General features: G+C 53.8%; 1 protein-coding gene across 17 annotated transcripts in view; it reads left to right on the top strand.

Moving 5' to 3' along the window:
* Nucleotides 1-15,301, top strand: part of KIF1A (kinesin family member 1A) — an 87,896-nt gene extending 72,595 nt beyond the window's left edge. For 14 of the 17 annotated variants that reach the window (XM_084780244.1, XM_084780242.1, XM_084780252.1 and 11 more), the window contains 11 exons: nt 4,767-4,881; nt 5,721-5,854; nt 6,975-7,036; nt 7,426-7,571; nt 7,987-8,187; nt 8,708-8,785; nt 9,329-9,453; nt 10,078-10,230; nt 10,570-10,762; nt 11,533-11,651; nt 12,136-15,301. In XM_084780244.1, the coding sequence (XP_084636370.1) occupies nt 4,767-4,881; nt 5,721-5,854; nt 6,975-7,036; nt 7,426-7,571; nt 7,987-8,187; nt 8,708-8,785; nt 9,329-9,453; nt 10,078-10,230; nt 10,570-10,762; nt 11,533-11,651; nt 12,136-12,178 (1,369 nt within the window). In that variant the 3' untranslated portion in view covers nt 12,179-15,301. Of the gene's footprint in view, nt 1-3,711; nt 3,736-4,766; nt 4,882-5,720; nt 5,855-6,974; nt 7,037-7,425; nt 7,572-7,986; nt 8,188-8,707; nt 8,786-9,328; nt 9,454-10,077; nt 10,231-10,569; nt 10,763-11,532; nt 11,652-12,135 lie in introns of all 17 variants that reach the window. The other 3 variants (XM_084780243.1, XM_084780240.1, XM_084780245.1) reach the window with 1 other exon arrangement.
* Nucleotides 15,302-19,659: the final 4,358 nt, after the last annotated feature.

Raw genomic sequence — 19,659 nt, 5'->3', positions numbered from 1 at the left:
AGGGCACCCTGGGTTTCTGGCTGCAGTCTTAGGCCTGGAGTTTTATATTTAGATCCTTAGGAAATCCACTTGCATTGGTGCCCACCTTGTTTGCCCTCTGTGATTGGAACACCTTCAAGATGTAAGAGTCAGAGGCACAGGGCCGCTCAGCAGCAGGCAGAGAGCTTCGCCAAATACAACATTTATTTACAAACCTGCATGGGAACACACGGGTGTATTCAGAGAGCATGAGGCAAGAGGAAGTTTTTTAAAGATTTTTTTATTACATCAGATATTTTAATTTATTTATTTGTTTGGTTTTGGATTTTTCGAGACAGGGTTTTTCTGTGTAGCCTTGGCTGTCCTGGACTCACTCTGTAGACCAGGCTTGGCTTGAACTCACAGAGATCCGCCTGCCTCTGCCTCCCGACTGCTGGGATTAAAGGTGTGTGCCACCACTGCCCAGCCCACGTCACAGTGGTCAATACCAAAAGACCTCAGTAGTAAGGTGAATATCTTGGTTTTTCGAGACAGGGTCTCTCTGTGTTAGCCTTGGCTGTCCTGGACTCGCTTTGTAGACCAGGCTGGCCTCGAACTCACAGCGATCCACCTCCTGGGATTAAAGGCATGGGCCACCACACCAAGCCGGGAAGCTGTCTTTGCAGCAGTGGATAAGCAAGCTCATGATTTTGTCTGTCTCATGACAGTTAACTTGCAGGCATTTGTGGCAAGAAGCCTCGCCCGATGGCCTCCTGGCTTTATCCTTGTCATAGGTGACACAAGGGAATCCATTTCAGTCTGACAGTGTCCTTTTTCCTTTCATAACATCACAGACAGTAGGATCTGGTGCTCTGTGCAACTAGATGTGCCCATGACCTGATCTTCTCAAGGCAAGAATAAGGGTATCAGAGGCTAAGCCTGGAGCAGGGCATCCATTCCTGACTCAGCTTTTCTGGTCAGACTTGGAAAACGTGTTTCTAATTTACAGACATATGGTGGCATGAGATCGCTTGCTCAGGTCCCTGCAGCCTGTCTGTGATGATGATAGAAGTTGACTGAGAATGTCCCACTGTCCCCTCTGTGGGCAACACTTGTATAGTGAGTCTGCAGTACTCCCCACATGAGCCATCCTCTGCCCGAGCACTGTGCTCGCTGTATCACAGGTCTGGATCTGGCTGTCCTGTGTTCGCTGTATCAAAGGTCTGGATTTGGATGTCCTGTTTGTAGGCCTGCAAGGACAGCTGTGTCCCCTTGGGAGAGAAGAGAACCACCCAGTAGGTCCCCTGGTGTCCCTCCAGATCAAGTGAGCGAGTTGGAGGCAGGATGTTGCCTGGAAGGCCAAGCTGCTACATCCTTGGGCTCTGGTTTGAGAAGGAGCCTTGCTGTGCACCCTTTGCTTCAGAGGACCCTGGTACCTGCCCCATCCTCTGCCCAATGCAGGCTAGCCATTTCCCATCCCTTCCATTAGAATGGAGTCCAAGGAATGCCATGTCTACGGGGACAGCACAGCAGACAGGGGCTCGGGTGGCACCAGAGGGACAGCAGCAAGAGCAGTTGGTGCCCAGAGAGACTTTCCTTTCTTTAGGTCCATTTCCTCAGCTGTATTTGGGGGATCAGCAAGATGATGAGCTGCAGAGCAGATAGCGAAGGCTGTTTGGGGCCACCTGAGGGTGTCTGCTCACGGGGAGACACCACCCAGAGTTTCTGACTCGGTGGTCTGGGGGTGAAGCTCAAGAATCCACATCTTAAGTTCCTGGGTGCCTCTGGTGCAGGGTCATGGCTGTTGGGACGGCCTTATATCCGGCCTTTACCCTCTCGGTGTATCTGAGTGTTACTGCTCCATTTCCTGACATTCCAGGAAAGCATCTGGGGTTAAGTGACTTACAGGAGAGTTGGTGGTTCTGGTCCACTGTGGGTTGGGGGAGGGTTGGGAGACTTGCATCTGAAGAAGGCAGACTTAGAGTGGCACAAAGGCATTATGGGACAAGAAGCAGGAGGTGCTTTGTATGCTTTGTCTCTTCTTCTGAAGCCATCCAAGTTCAGTCATGGAGCGCTCCTGGCCACCATATTTAATTTACTTGCTCCTGAAGGCCTCCTCCCTGTTTACTCCGTACCACCTTGTGGATGCCTCACAATAGGGCTTAAAATTTGACCCAAGGGAGCCGGGCATGGTGGCACATGCCTTTAATCCCAGCACTCGGGAGGCAGAGGCAGGAGGATAGCTGTGAGTTTGAGGCCAGCCTGGTCTACAAAGTGAGTCTAGGACAACCAAGGCTACACAGAGAGACCCTGTCTTTGAAAAACAACAACGAAAAATTGACCAAGGGATGCTGGGGTACCCATCTCCAAGCTGTTGGCTAAACGTCAGCCTGGAAGGAGTGGGAGGCTGTGTGGAGGAGGTGTAGACTTCCCCTGGGGGTACCTGATGCTCAGTGATCCTAAGTGGATTTCGTGCTCCATATGAAAGTGAGGTTCTACTCTGGCCCCCAGTGACTACCCCATTGTCCTTGTCCTGGGCTTTCCCATGTAGGCCACCTCTGCTTTTCTGCCTTATAACTGATGGTGATAAATCATGGGTCCCACATAATGACCTGCATGTTTGGTGGGTCCTACAGAAATGGCGGTCCCTCTGCTTCCCCCAGCTTGCCCACTCTTGGGCAGGGTGACTTCCCTCAGCAGGGGGTTAAGGGACACAAAAAAGCTCCAATCACTGGGGAACCACAGCCTGTGTCTATGACCATATAAGTCATGGCTGGTGGAGGGTAAGGCTGGCCACAAGGCCCATATGTACAGCCCCCTTAGGACAGCAGATGACCTCCGGGGCCAGGGACTGACCATCATTTGGAAGTGACTTGCAAGGAGCTTCATGGCTGTGTTGATGTTGGAGCCTGTCTGGTCGTGGCCCCTGGAAGATGGGGCAATGTTTGAAAAGGCCCAGACCTGCTACAGAAAATGGTACAAATGGAGTCACACCGACCTCAAATAGGCACCCTTCGCTCCAGCCTTCAGAGATATTTCAGCTTGCTGGGATTTGAAGAGTCCTCTGAGAACTCAGGGGCCACAGTTTTGTTTCCCCTCACCTGGGCCTGGGCTAAGGTCACTTTAAGCCCAGCTGGCAGAACCCACTCTTATTTCCAAGAACATCCCACACTGGTCTGACCACACTCAATCCTCTGGGTGTTCCACTCAGGGCAGAGAAGCAAGGACAGGTCTGGGGCTCAGTTCCTGAGGGGGATCCCAGGCTTGGAAGACTAGTCTTTCCAAGGGCATAAAGTAAACCCGGTCTGTACAAGCATGCACACAAGCACCACTCAGGAACGTCAGGCCACTTCAGAGACTTTGAAGACAAAGGATGGTAGATACAGGTGCAAGGTCCAAGCAAGATGTGACAGAGCTGGTCCCACCCTGGCATCATTGGTAATGATGACACTGGCTCTAAGGTGCCCCATGCCAACCCCTATGCTCTCCTCAGTCACGTGGTAGCCCTTGGTTCTGAAGGGCATCTTGATGGAATAGGGATAGGTACTGCTCTGTGTACCAAAAGGAGACAGTGCAGAGACATAGCCGACCCTGGGGGTCTGAGGTGGAAGCAGCTTCATGAGGAAGTGGGGCATGTGTGGGACCGGGCTGGGGCTCCAGGGGGCCCCTCAGCAGCTGTGCTGGCCATGGAAGGCCTGTTCTGACGTCTCGCTCTCTTCTGTGTGTGTGCGTGTGTCCTGGCTGCGCCCTTAGCGTTTCCTTCGGAAATGACACTAGGTACAGGCACCATTCTCCCTTTCCCTCGCTTGCTCCGTCCCCTCTACTCTGTCCCTTCCCCGTCTCCTCCAATGCTGCCTGCTCTTTGTCCTGTCCTGGTCACCTGCTGTCTCCACTTGCCTTAGACCTCTCCTTAGTGATATGTGTTCTGACAGTGGTCCTGTCCAGCCTGCTTTGTACCATGTCCCTGACCCATTGACCCCCATACCCTATCCCCTGGACAGTGTCATACAGGAAGAAAGGCAGCACTAGCTAATCTCTCACATGGCCAGGCACCTCGGGGAGCCTGCTGGTGCCCTTGAAAGGCCTGGCCATGAGGTGGTGCGAGAGTGTGCTGCCCCCCTGGCCTGTGAACTGTTTTTCTTACTGAGGATGCTTGGATGGAGGTGGGCTGTGGGTGGCCGCGTCGTGAACTGAGGCAAATTTCTCCCCTGGGGAACCCTGGAAATTTAGGGTGAATGGAACAGATACTGTCACACAGCAGCCATCTTCTAGAGTAGGGGCCTATGGGGATTGTGGTGCAGGGCTCCCTATGGTAGATGCAAAGTCCTGGGCTCCTGCTAGCCACCCTGAGGCTGCTATTCCTATGGAACTGCTCTCAGGAGCCCATGAGATGCTGCTCACAGGCTGCTGTTTCCACTCCAAGCATCCTCCTCCAGGGCCTTTCCCTGGCAGCGGGAGTCCTAATGGAAGGGGCGGGCTGAGGAGGGCGTGGCTAACTCGGGGAGATCCCTAGTGCTGCCTCCTCGCTCAGACCAAGAAGACTGGGGCAGCTCCTCTGACTTCCTCCCAGACTGCACTGGAGCTGAAGAAGCTGGGGGTGACAGGCAGAGGTCCCCATGCGGGCCCCTGCGCGGTCCCTGGTCTGAGTGAGGAGGGGGTCTGCCCTTCTTGGCGCCAGCCAGGCTTCCCAAACCCGTGACTCCAGTGATCTCCCCGCGGTTCTCCTCTATCTGTGTCTGTCTGCATGCTCCCATTCCGACCGAGAGCAACCCCACACGTTACCTTTTACCTCATCTGTTTTCTTCTAGGACCTTCTACCAGTTTGAAGCAGCCTGGGATAGCTCCATGCATAACTCCCTCCTGCTGAATCGTGTCACCCCTTACCGGGAGAAAATCTACATGACCCTCTCTGCCTACATTGAGGCAAGGCATCCGCACTCACAGTGCCCGTGTTACTTGAGGGTCTTGCAGAGTGGCATTGAGGTCCAGGGACCCCACTTTCTTCTCGGAGGATGCCCACAAATCCTTGAATAAACCCATAGGCTTTTTAATGGCAGTGCTCAAAATGATTATACGCCTGTATCTTTAGTGTGTTGGACTTCAGCTCTGAGACTATAAGATGGCTGCATCAGCACCAGACATTACATCACTATCCCAGAAAGTACAGGAATAGAAGCCCTTCACTGCCACTCCTACCCTCAGGCCTGCAGGCACCAGGCAATGGCCAGATGTGGGCTGTGGCCCTTCTCTGAGGCACAGGGAGAGACTGGAATGTGCTTCTCTCTAGGTACATTAGCAAGGGAGGATTCCCGTGGTGGTAGGAGCCAGGCAACATAAAGGGCACCACTTCTCCACAGAGCCGTATTGCCCTAGACATCCAGTGTGGGCTGCCTCAGGCGTAGTGACACAGCCTGAGAAATGCTGGCAGGGCTCTGACCTTATATTCAGGGCACATCTGCTGTGACCTTTCTACGGTGCACAGCTGGACCTGGAAAGCATCAGCAGGAAGCAATTTGCTGTGGCCTTTTAGAGTGGAGTGAGTGTCAGATCTACAGGAAGATTTCAGGCTGAGCCCCTGGCACTCTCCTCTAGGAGTCTTCCCAGGGTCGGGAACAGGCATTATTAGCAGCCTTCAGTGAGTAGCTCCTGTATCAGAAAAGAAGGGTTGGGATGGAGGGATGCGCAGTGAGTGAGTCTGGCTGAGCTGGGGCCGGGGCACACTGGACCATCTCTTTGCCCATGACCTCTGTCATATGTCACAGATGGAGAACTGCACCCAGCCAGCTGTCATCACCAAGGACTTCTGCATGGTTTTCTACTCTCGTGACGCCAAGCTACCCGCCTCACGCTCCATCCGCAACCTGTTTGGCAGTGGGAGCCTGCGGGCCACGGAAGGGTGAGCTCACTGGGGTGGCCATAGGCGGGAGCCTGTGCTTCAAAGAGGGGAGCTCACTAAGCGGGTGGGAGAGGGCTGCCTCTTCCCTCCCTGGGCATAGCAAGAGCTAGGTGGACTCAAGAACAGTCTTGAGTTCCCCCTCCACAACAGACTGACACTCCGGTGTCAAGAAGCCCCTGGCCTCCGTAGTACAGGCGGATGGGGTGAAGACTCAACTTCTTACCCTCCAGCTCCCTGCCTCCCGTTACCCTTGCTGGTCAGTGGAAGCACACGTAGGTGACATTCATCATATAATGCAGGCATGGGGGAGGTCTCTATTCTCCATGGGAAGTAGAAAGGCCTATGGACACCTGCCTCCCCATGGGCGTGCTGTATCCCCACACCAGGCATCTCTGCCCTTAGAACTGCTTGCAGCTGCCCGGAGAAGCAGGATGAGTGTGGTGGGGGAGGAATGGTAGTGGAGGACTCAGGACAGAGCTAAGCGACTTTGCAGGACACGGGGAAGCCCAAGGAAGTCGGGCCTCAGACACTGGACTCCTCCTCCTCCTCCTCTTCCTCCTCCTCTCTATTCTCACTACTTCTTGTAGCTTCGGTGGCAGGGACTGGGCTAGAGCCAGGGGGGCAGTGAGGCCCTCTGCAGCTCAGTGAGGCCACTAATCTACTACATGGAGGCAGTGTCTGGGCCACGCTGGGCACGCTGGGAAGGCCCTTGGAGATCAGGACCCAGTGACCAGTGAGGCCCATCTCCATTAGAGGGCTGTGCTGCGACCTTGGTGGAATTGGTGTCGTAGGAACAGGAGGACTTCTTGGTGGAATGTGAGGACCACAGGGGAGTCATGATGCCTGGAGCGGAGGACTTGGGGACAAACGTGCTCCTCCTGCCTCTGTGTGTCCCAACTCCCCCAAGGAGCTCCAGCCTCCAAGTGGGCCCTGAGAGCCTGCATGGGAACTGCAGTTCAGGGTGTGACCTGCCATACCGTGAAACGGGCTACCTGCCTCGGGCCTGTGATGAGATCTGTGCCCAGGAATGTGTCAGTGGTGGTGAACTGTCCCCTTGTCTGTCTGCCCGTCCTCATAGCTGTGCCTAGTACTGATGTGTCCTCTCCCACTGCTCCCCCAGCAACCGTGTGACTGGCGTGTATGAGCTCAGCCTTTGCCACGTGGCCGATGCAGGCAGCCCAGGTAGGAGCCTGCCCTGATTACTCTCTGCTGGGGCAAGAGTCAGGGCCCTGGGATGCCCAGCTTGCTTAGCCTCCCTTGGCTTGACCTCTGCTAAGTTGGGAGTCTTACCTGCAAAGCGCAAGTACCGCAAGTACTTTCCCCTCAGCCTCCAGAGCATCCTCAGGTAGGAGGTTAGAGAGGAAGAATCAGGTTTGCTGCCTGCTGTGGCCACCCATGTCGTAGTCCCACGGAAGAGGGACTGTTAGGCAGCTTTTTGTGGGTAAGGTCCACGAGGCCCTGTAGCCTCCAGCTGGACCAAGGCCCAGGAGAGCCAGTCTTGAACCCAGAAAGGAGAGAACTTTGGCAGCTGTGTTGCCTGTCAGAATGCTAGAGCGCCGGTCCCCATGCAGGGATGCAACGCCGGCGCAGGCGGGTGTTGGACACATCAGTCGCCTACGTCCGGGGTGAGGAGAACCTAGCTGGCTGGAGGCCCCGGAGTGACAGCCTGATCCTGGACCACCAGTGGGAACTGGAGAAACTGAGCCTCCTACAGGAGGTGAGTGTAGGAGCCACTGGGGACCAAAAGACACAGGACAGCAGGGCTGAGTAAGAACAGCTAGCCAGCTGAGACTCAGAACAAAGCCCAAGTAGATGTAGCACCCACTGGAGCTGACACTGCTGGTCTAGCCAACGGGGAGTACATGGGAAGCAGGGTGCAGAGGCATGGTACCCCACTGCTCACTACAGGGCCCAGGAGTCTCCTGGAGATACCTCACGGCTTAAGTTCTGACAGCAGGGTGTCACCAGCCCTCAGATCACCAGCCATAACTGAGGCAGGGCAGATGTTCCCATACTTTACCAAAGGACCTTGCTGCTGTGCAGTGTAGCTGGCTACCTGGCCTGACTGATGCCATCACTCACCTTGGTTGTGTGTCCCCCCCCCCACGCCCCGCCCCCGGCCTCCTTGGCAGGTGGAAAAGACGCGGCACTATCTGCTCCTACGGGAGAAGCTGGAGACCACCCAACGGCCTGGCCCTGAGGCACTGTCCCCAGCCTCCAGTGAGGACTCGGAGTCTCGAAGCTCCTCAGGTGCATCTTCCCCATTGTCAGCTGAGGGTCAGCAGTCACCTCTGGAGGCTCCCAACGAGAGGCAGAGGGAGCTGGCAGTCAAGGTAGGTTGGGCTGGTGGGTGTTGTGGCCATGGCTTTGTCTTTGCCCCGGTCATTCCAGGGTGGCCCAGTGGTCTAGCCTGGGCTATGGACAGCTCCAAGCAGAACTGCCAAAAGCTGAAGGGGGAAGAAGTAAGGGCCAGGGAGTCTCTTGCCTCCTACCTCACCCCACTTTATTCTCCTTCAGAAGCCTTAGCTTGAGGCCTTTTATAGGCTCCTCCCCAGCAGTGACTTGCCATCTCTTGAACCCCTGAACTGCTGGAGAGTTAGCTCACTGCCTCCATTCAGAGCAAACCCTTGTTGTTACTATCCAGGCCACTATGGAGGCCTCATGCCTTCCTGGGAGCACTGGGTAGGAGTTCCCTAGTCTGTCCCATCCCAAAGTTGGGTGTAGGTTCTCCCCTCCCCCCCAACCTGCTGTTCTTCAGCAACTTCCGTCTGACAGTGTCTGGGGCAGGGTGGATGGGCAGCCCCGGGCTGCGGTCAGCTCAGGCCTGACTGGTATGGTGTTCTCTGTCTACAGTGCTTACGACTCCTCATGCACACTTTCAACAGAGAGTACACCCACAGCCATGTCTGTATCAGCGCCAGTGAGAGCAAGGTGAGCGAGACCCTGGATGACCACAGTCAGGGTCAGTCCTGGTCTTGTCAGGCAGACGCAAGGAGGGTTTCCTTTAGGATCTCGAGTCTTGTGGCCTGGGGAGATACCTCACCAGCTAAACAGCTGGTTTCCCTGGGCCTGGGGATCTGAGAAGGCTTGGGGTGTGAGGGAGGGCCGGTCCCAGCCTAGTCCAGACCTCGTAGTGCCTACCCAGGCTCTAACTGTCTCCTGCTCTCTTCCCATCACTTGACGTTATCTTTTTTTTTTTCCTGGGACCATCATCCTGCAGACTGCTACTCACTCCAGAAGCTCACGCCCCACCCCCTATAGCCTATGAAGGGAGAATCCACCTGTGTCAGGGCAGTCTGATGCCCTATGAGAAATAAGTCAGGGTTGGTTAGGAGTTAGGAGGCAGCCAGGGGTACAAATGCTGGGAAAATAAATGGAAGCGAGGATGCAATAACAAAAAGTGAAATGCAGGCCGGCCCCACCCTCCTCGAGGCCCCCAACACCCATCTGAGAAAGACTTTCTGTCTCCTGCAGCTCTCTGAGATGTCTGTCACCCTGATGCGGGACCCATCCATGTCCCCTCTGGGTGCAGCCACGCTTACTCCCTCCTCCACTTGCCCCTCTCTGATCGAAGGACGCTATGGTGCCTCTGATGTGAGGTGAGAGAGTCCTGTACTACTGAAGGAAGTTTCTAGCCCCATAAGCCAATTGGTGATAGTTTCTGGGACTCTGGAATGGAGAAAGTGGGTTCGGGGAGGGGGGAGGCAGGCTGTGGGCTCTTCAGGGGACTTGGAAAGGTCCAGCATGGCAGAAGAACGTGTTGGCTTTCTTGGAACCTGTATGTTCATCTAGCTGTGCCTGCTATCTCCCAGCTAGCACAAATGAAAGGTATGGTTTTTTGTTTGTTTGTTTGTTTGTTTTGTTTTTTTTTAAATGAAAGGTATGTTAATGAATGAAATACAGCAACAGTATTTCCCCCCTTTTCAGGGGCTGGGCTCATAAAATACTAAGTGAGCCACCACCAGTCATTTTAGAGAGGAAGGAAAGCTGTGTAGGCTTTTATTACAGGGCAGAGACTAGGGAACACCCTGGAGGAGGTGCAGCAGTGCAGAGCCTGCCCTGGCTGGGCTACGAGCCACTGACGAGCCTCCTCACTCAACCCAGCAGCCTGGGTGCCGGGTGGACTCTGAGACCTGGAAACTCCTCCTGCAGACATAGCCAGACACCCCCTGATCTCTGAGGAAGATCACCTCCTCAGAAGCAATGCCACCTTCTATTTCTAGGACTCCCCAGCCCTGCTCGCGGCCTGCCAGCCCAGAGCCTGAGCTCCTGCCAGAAATTGACTCCAAGAAAACCCCCTCCCCTGCTCGGGCAACAGAGGCAGAGAAGGAGCCCCAGCGCCTTCTGGTCCCCGACATCCAAGAGATCCGAGTCAGGTACGTAAGGTCTTTGCCCGAATAAGAAGCTTTTCTTGCAACAGGTACCCAGCCCTGACCTATGTGCAGGGCAGAGCTTGGTGCCAGGGACCCCTCAGCTATCTACAAGGTAGGCAGACTCCTACGACCCTGGTCGACAGAGATGGTAATCGGAGAGTAGTGGGTGGGTGAATGGGGCAGAGACGGGGATCTAGTGGACCCTGGGCACTGGGTAAGTTCTCGGGGAATCAACTAGATACGAGTTGGCAGATCCGTTCTTGGACATCCCAAGGCAAGATCTGTCAGCCATACCTGACTGCCCAGGGTTCCCGAGTCAACCTATGCATCTCTGTCTCACAGCCCAATCGTCTCCAAGAAGGGGTATTTGCACTTCCTGGAGCCACACACAGCTGGCTGGGCCAAGCGCTTTGTGGTAGTAAGGCGTCCCTATGCCTACATGTACAACAGTGACAAGGACACCGTGGAAAGATTTGTGCTCAACCTCTCCACTGCCCAGGTGGAGTACAGCGAGGACCAGCAGGCCATGCTTAAGGTGCGGCCAGGGCCCAACTCTGATGTACTGAGTCCCCACCCCCCACCCCCACCCCCCAGGGAGGCAGCACCTGTTTGGCTATAGCCTCTGACCTGCCCCTGTCTCAGCCTTAGCAAAGCTCCTAGTAACAGCTATTGGTGATGACAAGTATTGCCACTTGTCCATGCAGTTGCCAACAGCTAGGTCCTGTCCTGGGGTCCCCGGAGGTCCTGGCAAGTTGGGCTGCACCTCACAGCCCCACCAAGCTCTCTTGGTGAAGGCATTGACTCCTCATGGCACCCCACAAGTAAACAGTGCCCTAGAAGTGTGGGGGTGCAGCTGGTTGGAGGGAAGGCTCTCCAAGCCATAAGGAAGGAGGCTACAGTGCCCACTGGGTAAGAGCGAGCTATATGAACCCGGTTGCTATGCACACCCAGTAAAGAGGACACAGATGAATGGGGCACTTCATCCAGGTTCCCAGGCAGGGATGTAGCCCATGAAGGTCAGACTCACATCCCAGGGCTATAGAGCAGCATAAACATAGGCCTGGAGCTAGTTTCCTGACCTCAGAGGCTTCCAGAATGGAGCTACATCCCAGGGTGGTCAGGACAGGTTGTGGGTTTCACAGAGAAGCTTGACCCCGCCCCCCCAAACCCCCAGGGTGCTGTTCTGTGTTAGTTTGGCCTTCTCACCCACCTACCCACTCTGAAGGCGTTCCTAAAGGGCTCTTTGTTGGGAGTGGCAATGGCCACGTCACACAGAGCCTTCTCACCAGCGGCTTCCCGTTTCAGACACCCAACACGTTCGCTGTGTGCACTGCACACCGAGGCATCCTGCTACAGGCCAACAGTGACAAGGACATGCATGACTGGCTGTACGCCTTCAACCCACTCCTGGCTGGGACCATTCGGTATGGGCTGGGCAGGGAGATGGACCAAAAAAAAAAAAAGAATAGGGAAACACTACATGGAGACCTAGTGGATGGCCAACCCTTCAGAGGGAGGGCTGGGGCACACAGGCTCCATGGTCTTGGGGCTGGGACATCCTCGAGCATGCTGGTACCCATGTCAGTGTCATTGCTGAGCATGCAATAAGCCAGCTGGAAGGCTTTCTGAATGCAGGCTCTAAAGGATGAACCCGAGATCCCACCCCTTCTATGTCACAGACTTGATGAAGGGCCATGGGGGGGGGGGCGGGGGCCAAGGGGCCTCCCCAAAGCACTGGTGTATCAGATATCAAGACCACCCGTGGTATGTGGTACGGTGTGGTACATGGTACGGTGTGGTACGGAGGTCTGCTGAGCTGCCTCTGGCTGCTGGAGGGTTTGAGGGTGGGGTCACCTCCTGACTCTGACTACAGCTTCTCTCTCCCCATCTCTCCCCGCACCCTTGCAGGTCCAAGCTCTCCCGAAGGAGATCTGCACAGATGCGGGTCTGAGCTGAAAGCCTTCCGGGCAGACTTCCAGTGGCCCAGACCACTCACTCCCCTGTCCTTACCATCTGTCCTGTCATCTGCCACTCAACCCTTCCCCCACCAGGAGACACCTGTGCTGGGCCCAGCCAGCAACCCCACCTCTGGCCGGGAGGCCTATGCCACAGGACAAATTGTGCCCCTGGAAGTTGTGTGTGTTATTTCTTCCAAAATTGCTCTGGTGGGAAGTTTGGAATGCCAGGAAGGTCAGAGGGCACAAGACCCAGGGTATTGCCGCTGTTCTAATATTTTTTTAAGCATAGACAGACTTATAATTAATATACATTAGTTAGTGGCGTTGAAACAGTCCTCTGAGACATTAACTATAAGACTGTGTTGTTTATAAGTATTTATTTCTAATTGCCTCCAGATAAGGCTGTAAGGTTCATGTGGAGCTCCCTGTCCCCAAACACACTGCCCTGGCCCCAGTCTGGCCTTGTTGGTTTCCACATATGTTTCCAGCCTGCCAGGAGCAGAGTGGGGGAGGGGTTTGAGCAAGGCACAGCTCCTCACAGCTGGCACAGGATAGCTCCGCCCTGGCCAGTTTTATCTGAGATCCACCTTAGCAGGGTATGTGTGTGAAGGAGTGTCTGCAAGTCCTGGGACTTCGGCAACTCAGAAAGTGTTGTGCAGTACTTCTGAGGGGACAGTCCCCAAGTTGGAGTGCCAAGGGTGGTGCAGGCAGCTTTGAGGAGGATCAGGTGAGGTGTGTGGAGGAAGGTGCACCCCTGCTAGGCAGTGCAGACTGGCTCCAGCTGGGCCGTATACAGGCTGTGAGGTAGTTGGCTGGGTATACACAGGACTGTGGGTGTTCAGGATGAGGTCTCTGACTGTAGCCCTGGGTGTCAGTGAGAAGAGAAGCAAATATGTAGCTCTGGGAAGGTTCTGTGATCAGCAGTCCCTTACAGTCTGCCGAGGGGGTCATGCTCCTGTAAGTCTCAGCAAGAGAACTCAATGAGTGATATGTGTCCGTGTCAGGCAGATGAGGGTGACCTTGTGGTGGTCTTGGCAGATGGACTCTTAGGCTACCAGGGAATTTTCATACCACAGGTCCATTTGGAAAAACCAGAAACCAAGCCTCATTGTCCCCAGGGCTCATCAGAGGCAGTTACCCTGAGCATCCAAGTATTCGAGGCCTTTCCTCCCATCTTGGCCGGCCCCTCCCCATTCTAGATAAGCTGCTGGATCTGAGCTCGCTACCATCTCCGGCTGTCCTCACATGACACTGACATGACAAGGACACTCTTGAAGCCAGTGTTCACAGCATCTCTACTGACGGGAAGGGCATAGGAGAAGGTTCTGGCTTCAAGGTCCCTTAGCATAGTCATCAAGGGCCCTGCCCTTCATCCAGAGAACAAGATCCAGGGTGGTGGCAGGGCTCGTGCTGGCAGTAGGGTGTGAACCTGCCAGCCAGTGTGAGACCATCTGAATCTGAGAATTCACCCGTCCCTGGGGTCAGATGTCATATAGGTAGTCAACATGATGTCTGGCCACCCTCCTCCCCAGGCATCAGGTCTCAGGAAACCCTACCTATGAAGCATAGAATAAGATTTACTTCCAAGAATCCAGATCAAGGTGCCCATCCAAGACCAAGATTAAACCCTAACCAGAAACCAGGTGACCCGTGCTGCCCCGGATGGACCTTAGAGGCAAGAGGCTGAGATCTAGAGTGGAGGGGAGACAATGTTTTTAGCAAGCTCACTTTGGCACTCATGACCTACTCAAAGAAAGGAAGGAAAGAGTTGCTTAAATATCTTGGTTCCCAAGGGCCACCGGGCCACACAGCCCCCAGCAGGTAGAGAGGCGGTCAGGCCTGCCAAGCTCGCTCAGGTCAGCCAACCTGAAGCGGAGGCCTTGGGAGAGTCCAGCTCCACCCAGCATGTGGGTGTCTGAGGCCAGCCAACCTACAGAGCACCTGTGGCTGGGTGGGGTTGGAGAAAGGTTGGGAGTTCTAGCGCCCCTCCCCCACACCACACACACACATACACACACACACACACACACACACACACACACACACACACACACACACACCATTCAGGGGGCCATTCCATATTGGCCCGGTACTGTCCTGGCTTTGCCTGGGAACCAAGAAGGGCTCTTGGTTTTTGTGGGAGGTCTTGAGGCAGAACCTAGTAACCAGAACTGACGGACCAAGAAATCCATCCACAGCTCAGGAAACCTGGTTTCTTCATTCCCTCCTTGCCCGAAATTACCTTTATGTATATCATGTCAGCCTGAAGGTCAGTCACTCAGCAGCTGTGACACGGAGGCACGCCATTGGGGTTGGGAGGTGGGGACTCATGTCCTCAGGCAGACGCAGCAAGTCTTCCTACCTAAGGCCAGTGTCCTGCTAAATGCAGAGAGAGATGGATCCAGAGGACCACCTCCACAAGTTTGCTTTTGACACTTGATGCTGTCCAGGCTATGGCCTCAATTTAGTTTGGGATAGTCATCTTTCCTGGGGAGGGTGGGCTGTTTCTGCATCCTGGGAGAATTCTTGTTAGGTTCCCACGGGTCTCTGCTTGTGTCTGGATAACAATCGTGCCAACATCTTATTCAACACACACACACACAAAACAAATGACAGCTGTATTAAAAAGACCCTCCTCGTCTATCCTGGTCCCTGCAGACCCCCTGAAATGTTGGGATTGTTGAATGCGGCTGATGTTACAGGTGTGAGCAAGGCTAAGGTGTTGGTCCTCTGCTCCATCCAGCATGGGGCACCTCAGAAGACACATTCCTTTACCCCCCCTGGGACTGGAGCCCCTGGGACTGGAGCCGTGCAGTCCTCCAGGATGGACGTGTGCTATGGCTGACCCGAGTCTCTCCTTGAGCCTGGACCCTCCTGTAGTTTGTCTATACTGACGGGCCCCTGCAACCCAGAGGCCGAGTCCCTAACTTGTACATATGTGATTGCTGTGGGCACCCCCCTGCCCCCCCCCCGTGTCATAACCACCTGACGTAATGACTAGTATCCTGCTGTTTACACCTGAGTGTTAGCTGTAGGCTCCTGTACTGTTTGTGTGCACTTAGGGCTCTGTCCAATTAAGAAATAAACGTGGCTCTCATGCAACACACTCCCACTTACTTACGTCTCTGTCTGTTGGCTGCAGCTGAAAGATGCTCGCAGGTGCCTCTATCCAACCACAGGTGGTACTGGCTCCCTGGCAGTGAGGAAGGGAGGAGGTGGCTTCTTGGGGATCCACGACGCAGATGGTGAGAGAGCTTTGAGGGTGACAGGTGCAAGAGGATACTAGCCCACTCGCTTCCCTCAGTACTAACTGAACCTATTCCATTCCGGGTATCTGTGCAGTAGGAGCCTGTTCCTCACTTCTTCTCCGCTGAGAAGCCTTTTCGGTTGTGGTCCCTCAGAACCTTTGGCCCACAGGGTGTATGGAAGCCTCAGGACCTCAGGGCCTCAGGGCCTCAGAGCTTGCTCTGAGGTACTGACTTGAGGCTCTCACTCACAAGGTCCTGGTCTTTCGATGGGCTGGGAATTTGGGCTCACCATTGCACTGGTAATTGATGGGAGTGTAAAAAATAAGTGAAGACACAATCCAAAGCATATCGGCAAGTCAAGAGCCCACTGCCTCGCGTTCTTAGGTGATCAGCTAACGCAGAGCTGCACAGTTTCTGGGTGGAAATAACACTGGAGCGTATGTTCTTTATTCCAAGACGTGCTGATCACCAGGTGTGGTGGTGCACGCCTTTAATCCTAGCACTCCGGGAGGCACGGCAGGGGGGATCTCTGTGAGTTTGAGGCCAACCAGTCCAGGACAGCCAGGACTACAAACAAACCAAAAAGAGTGCTGCTGATCATGTAGGAGTTTTGGATTTCTGCCAAGTGGCTTCTTTACATTTTTTTTTAAGTGAAGTTTTGTCTTATTTAACCCTTTGAGAGAAAAGACAGTTCGTTTTGCTTCTAACTGCCATAGAGGATGGGATCTGTGTGGGCTACAGGTGATAGCTAGTTACCACCGACGAAGGACACTTGGTTGCCTGGATGCTCGGGGGAGGTGGGGGGGGGGGGGCAGAGATGCGCTCTGGAGTCTCCTGTGGTGCCACCCTCTGGATGCAGATGGTAGTGCACCAACCTGCAGGTGGGACTGCATCATGCTGCTGTGGGAGTATTGGGTCTCAAGCCTGGTTGGTGGAGACCAAGAAGGCTTCAGAGGGCAAGGACTGGCCTTGCTTCCACTTTTGAGCTGTGGTTTGGTTGCTGTGTTATCCTCTAGCTGAGTTCATTTGGGCCTGGCCGGCCTGAGTGTGTCCCAGTGTGATGAGGATATTGTTGGATCCCTCTCAGGCACTCCAAAACTGGGGCCCAGTTTTAGGCCCCATCCCGGAGATGCCGCATAGCCCTGGGACACTAAAGCTATGGAAAGCTATACTGTGACTTGGTCACTTCCTCACTGAGCAGGGCTAGCTTTGAGATCCCTGGACATCAAGAGTGACAAGTATTTTCATAGATTAGTGCCAGGCAGGATCTGGAGTCATCTCAGGGCAGGGGCCTAAGCACAGGGTCCTCCCGCTTAGAATGGGTGACAGGATCCTCTTGGGCCCTGACTCCTGTCCAGAGAGGATCAAAACAGAGCCAGGCTCTCTGTAGCCCAAGTGAGGGCCTGGGAGGTGGCCCAGGACAAGGGAGGTGGAGAAGGCCGAGCTGGGGCAGAAGGGAACCGAGATACCCCTGTGGGTTTGGCTGGGATGGCCTGAGTAGCTTGGGCCTTTGGAGTGGTGATTGTGGGCTCTTCTGCCCCTCTGAGTGTCCTGAAGGCTGTGAAAGGTATAGTCTAGACTCTTGCTGGGCACAAAATAGAGGGCCACAGTCAGGGCTGACAGTGGCCTCCCTCTGAGTTAGGGTGGGTGTCTGCTGCCAGCTACCTTGGGCTATAGAAAGAGTCAAAAGAGTTGAACACTTGGCCTGAGAGGACTTGCCCACCAGGGGTGCAAACTAAGAAACCAGCATGAAGTGGGCGGGGAGGAAATTGTCTAGTCAGGAGGGGCCGTGGCCCAAAAAAAGAGAAAGAGCCACAGGGGTACAGAATCACAGCATTCAATTTGTTGAACGTCATCTGGGACATGCGTGGAGTGTCATCTGGGACACGAGTGGCCCCAGACTCCAGAAGACAGCCACATAGAAGATGGCCCGAGCTACCAGAGCCCAAGGTCATCCAGTGACCCTGTGGCCTGGCTCATGGCTCCACGCCTAGGTATTCCAGAGTATACGGTCAGTCACTTATAATCTGTGTGTTCAGTGTGGGTGGAGTCAGGGGTTAGCGTAGAGCAGAATTGACACAGGTTTTTCTTACAACTGACATACACTCACTTCTTTTGTTTGTTTGTTTGTTTGTTTGTTTTTGATTTTCAAGACAGGGTTTCTCTCTGTAGCCTTGTCTGTCCTGAACTCACTTTGTAGATCAGGCTGGCCTGGAACTCACAGAGATCTGCCTGCCTCTGCCTCCCTGAGTCCTGGGATTACAGGCATGCACCACCATTGCCCCTGGCTACGTACACTCACTTTTAAGTTTTACATTTTCCTTTATTGTTTACTTATTTTTTCAGAAAGCAAAGAGCTTATACCAGGCTCATGAGGTATGTCCAGGCCTAGGCTAAGCCTTCTGAGAATGTGAGCTCACTTCCTCCTCACCCCAAGCCACAAGGAAGCAGTTTCTTGTGCTGGGCTCCCATTCCTGACTTGGATCGTGTCTCCCTTTTCATGTTAAAAGAATTACACAATAATGCAAAGTTGTTGTAAGGTGATTTTCACAACTTTGGAGGAATAGGCAGATTCATGGAAAATTGCAACAAACAAACACCAAACACTGTAGAGTGGCTATGTCCCTACTTCTAGTCCATCGGATGTTGAAAGCTCAGCACCTAGAAGGGAGAGAGAGACCTTATAGACTGGTCCACTGGGTTAGAGGGCTACACAGGCTGGGCACCTGCCAGCCTGGCCCACCCACTTCCCAAGCTTGGACACCAACATCCTGATTTCATAGTTCTGCAGGAGACGGTGGGGTTGGATGGTCCTCACAGACAGCCAGGTGTGTTTCCTGAGGATATGGCCCATGGCCACACAGATCTCTCCCAGGCTGCCTCTCTAACCTGCATCCCTTACCCACCTCCTCTCCCATAGAGAGCAAGTCAGTGTTTCTCTGCCTTTTCCAAACTGATTCTCAGAAGTAAGAGGGGAGGACAAGTGAAGCTACTCTGACAAGCAAGTGTCCACTTTTTTTTTTTTTTTGCTAGAAAAAGATATATTATCCAGGAAAAAAAAGCCCTCATTTTATTAACAAATCCTTTTTTCAAAATATATTTATTTATTAGGTATACAGTGTTCTGCCTGTACGTGCACACGCAGGCCAGAAGAGGGCACCAGATCTCATTCTAGATGGTTGTGAGCCACCATGTAGTTGCTGGGAATTGAACTCAGGACCTTTGGAAGAGCAGCCAGTGCTGTTAACCTCTGAGCCATCTCTCCTGCCCCTGTTGACAAATCTTTTTTTTTTTTTTAGATTTATTTACTTACTATGTATACAGTACACATTAGGTCACATTATAGATGGTTGTGAGCCACCATGTGGTTGCTGGGAATTGAACTCAGGACCTCTGGAAGAGCAGTCAGTGCTCTTAACCTCTGAGCCATCTCTCCAGCCCTGACAAATCTTAATCTATAGCATTTTAGAGACTTCTCAACATGTCACTTCAAAGACACTTTCACCATAGCGAAAATGATTAGCTTTCAACATTATTGAAAACAATGATGCGGCTAACATCCACACACCAAAGACTAGGGGCATGCTCTGGGAATAATTCCTACTGAGAACCGTGTGTGGATACCCCCATGTGTGTGCACGTGTGTATGCATACACGCATGGGCGTGCAACACTCACACAGCTTCTAGAATGGCTCCCAAGTGTTCTATCATCACCACAGCACAGATGCACACAGCACTTGCATCCGTCCTCTATGTCACGCTGTACAGCTACCCTCCACATCAACGTAGTATTGCCTTACTCTGCACATCTGGCCCAAGTTCTGCATCAGGGCATCAGGGCATCAGGACCCTAGTAGGATTCCTGTCCTAGCCATCTGTGCTTGCCATGAGGACCCCCAGGCTGCCAGCCTCCCAGGGTCCAGTATGGCCACAAAGAGCTCCCTAGATGCTTCCTCTGCTTCTGAGGCAGACTCTCGCCCCCCTCACCAGCACCAAGCCCTGAGGCATCTAGCAAGACCCCTGAAGCATTCACTGAAGTCTCCACTGCAGGTTCCACGGCTTTCCTCGGGGTCCCCAGCAAGTATTAGTGCTGACTGTGGGCTCCCAGGCATGAGCCCAGGGATCCAGGCCCAGGTTATCTCACCCTGGGCTTTTGGCCAGTGTTTGCGGCCTTACTTTTTGTTATCACTCTATAAACATGAGTTAGGAAAGAACGTGTAGTGGG

Source organism: Acomys minous, assembly GCF_964271855.1.
Source record: "Acomys minous genome assembly, chromosome: 4".
Lineage (NCBI taxonomy): Eukaryota > Metazoa > Chordata > Mammalia > Rodentia > Muridae > Acomys > Acomys minous.
Note: the sequence above shows the minus strand (reverse complement) of the source record. Positions and strands in the feature narration are given on the sequence as shown.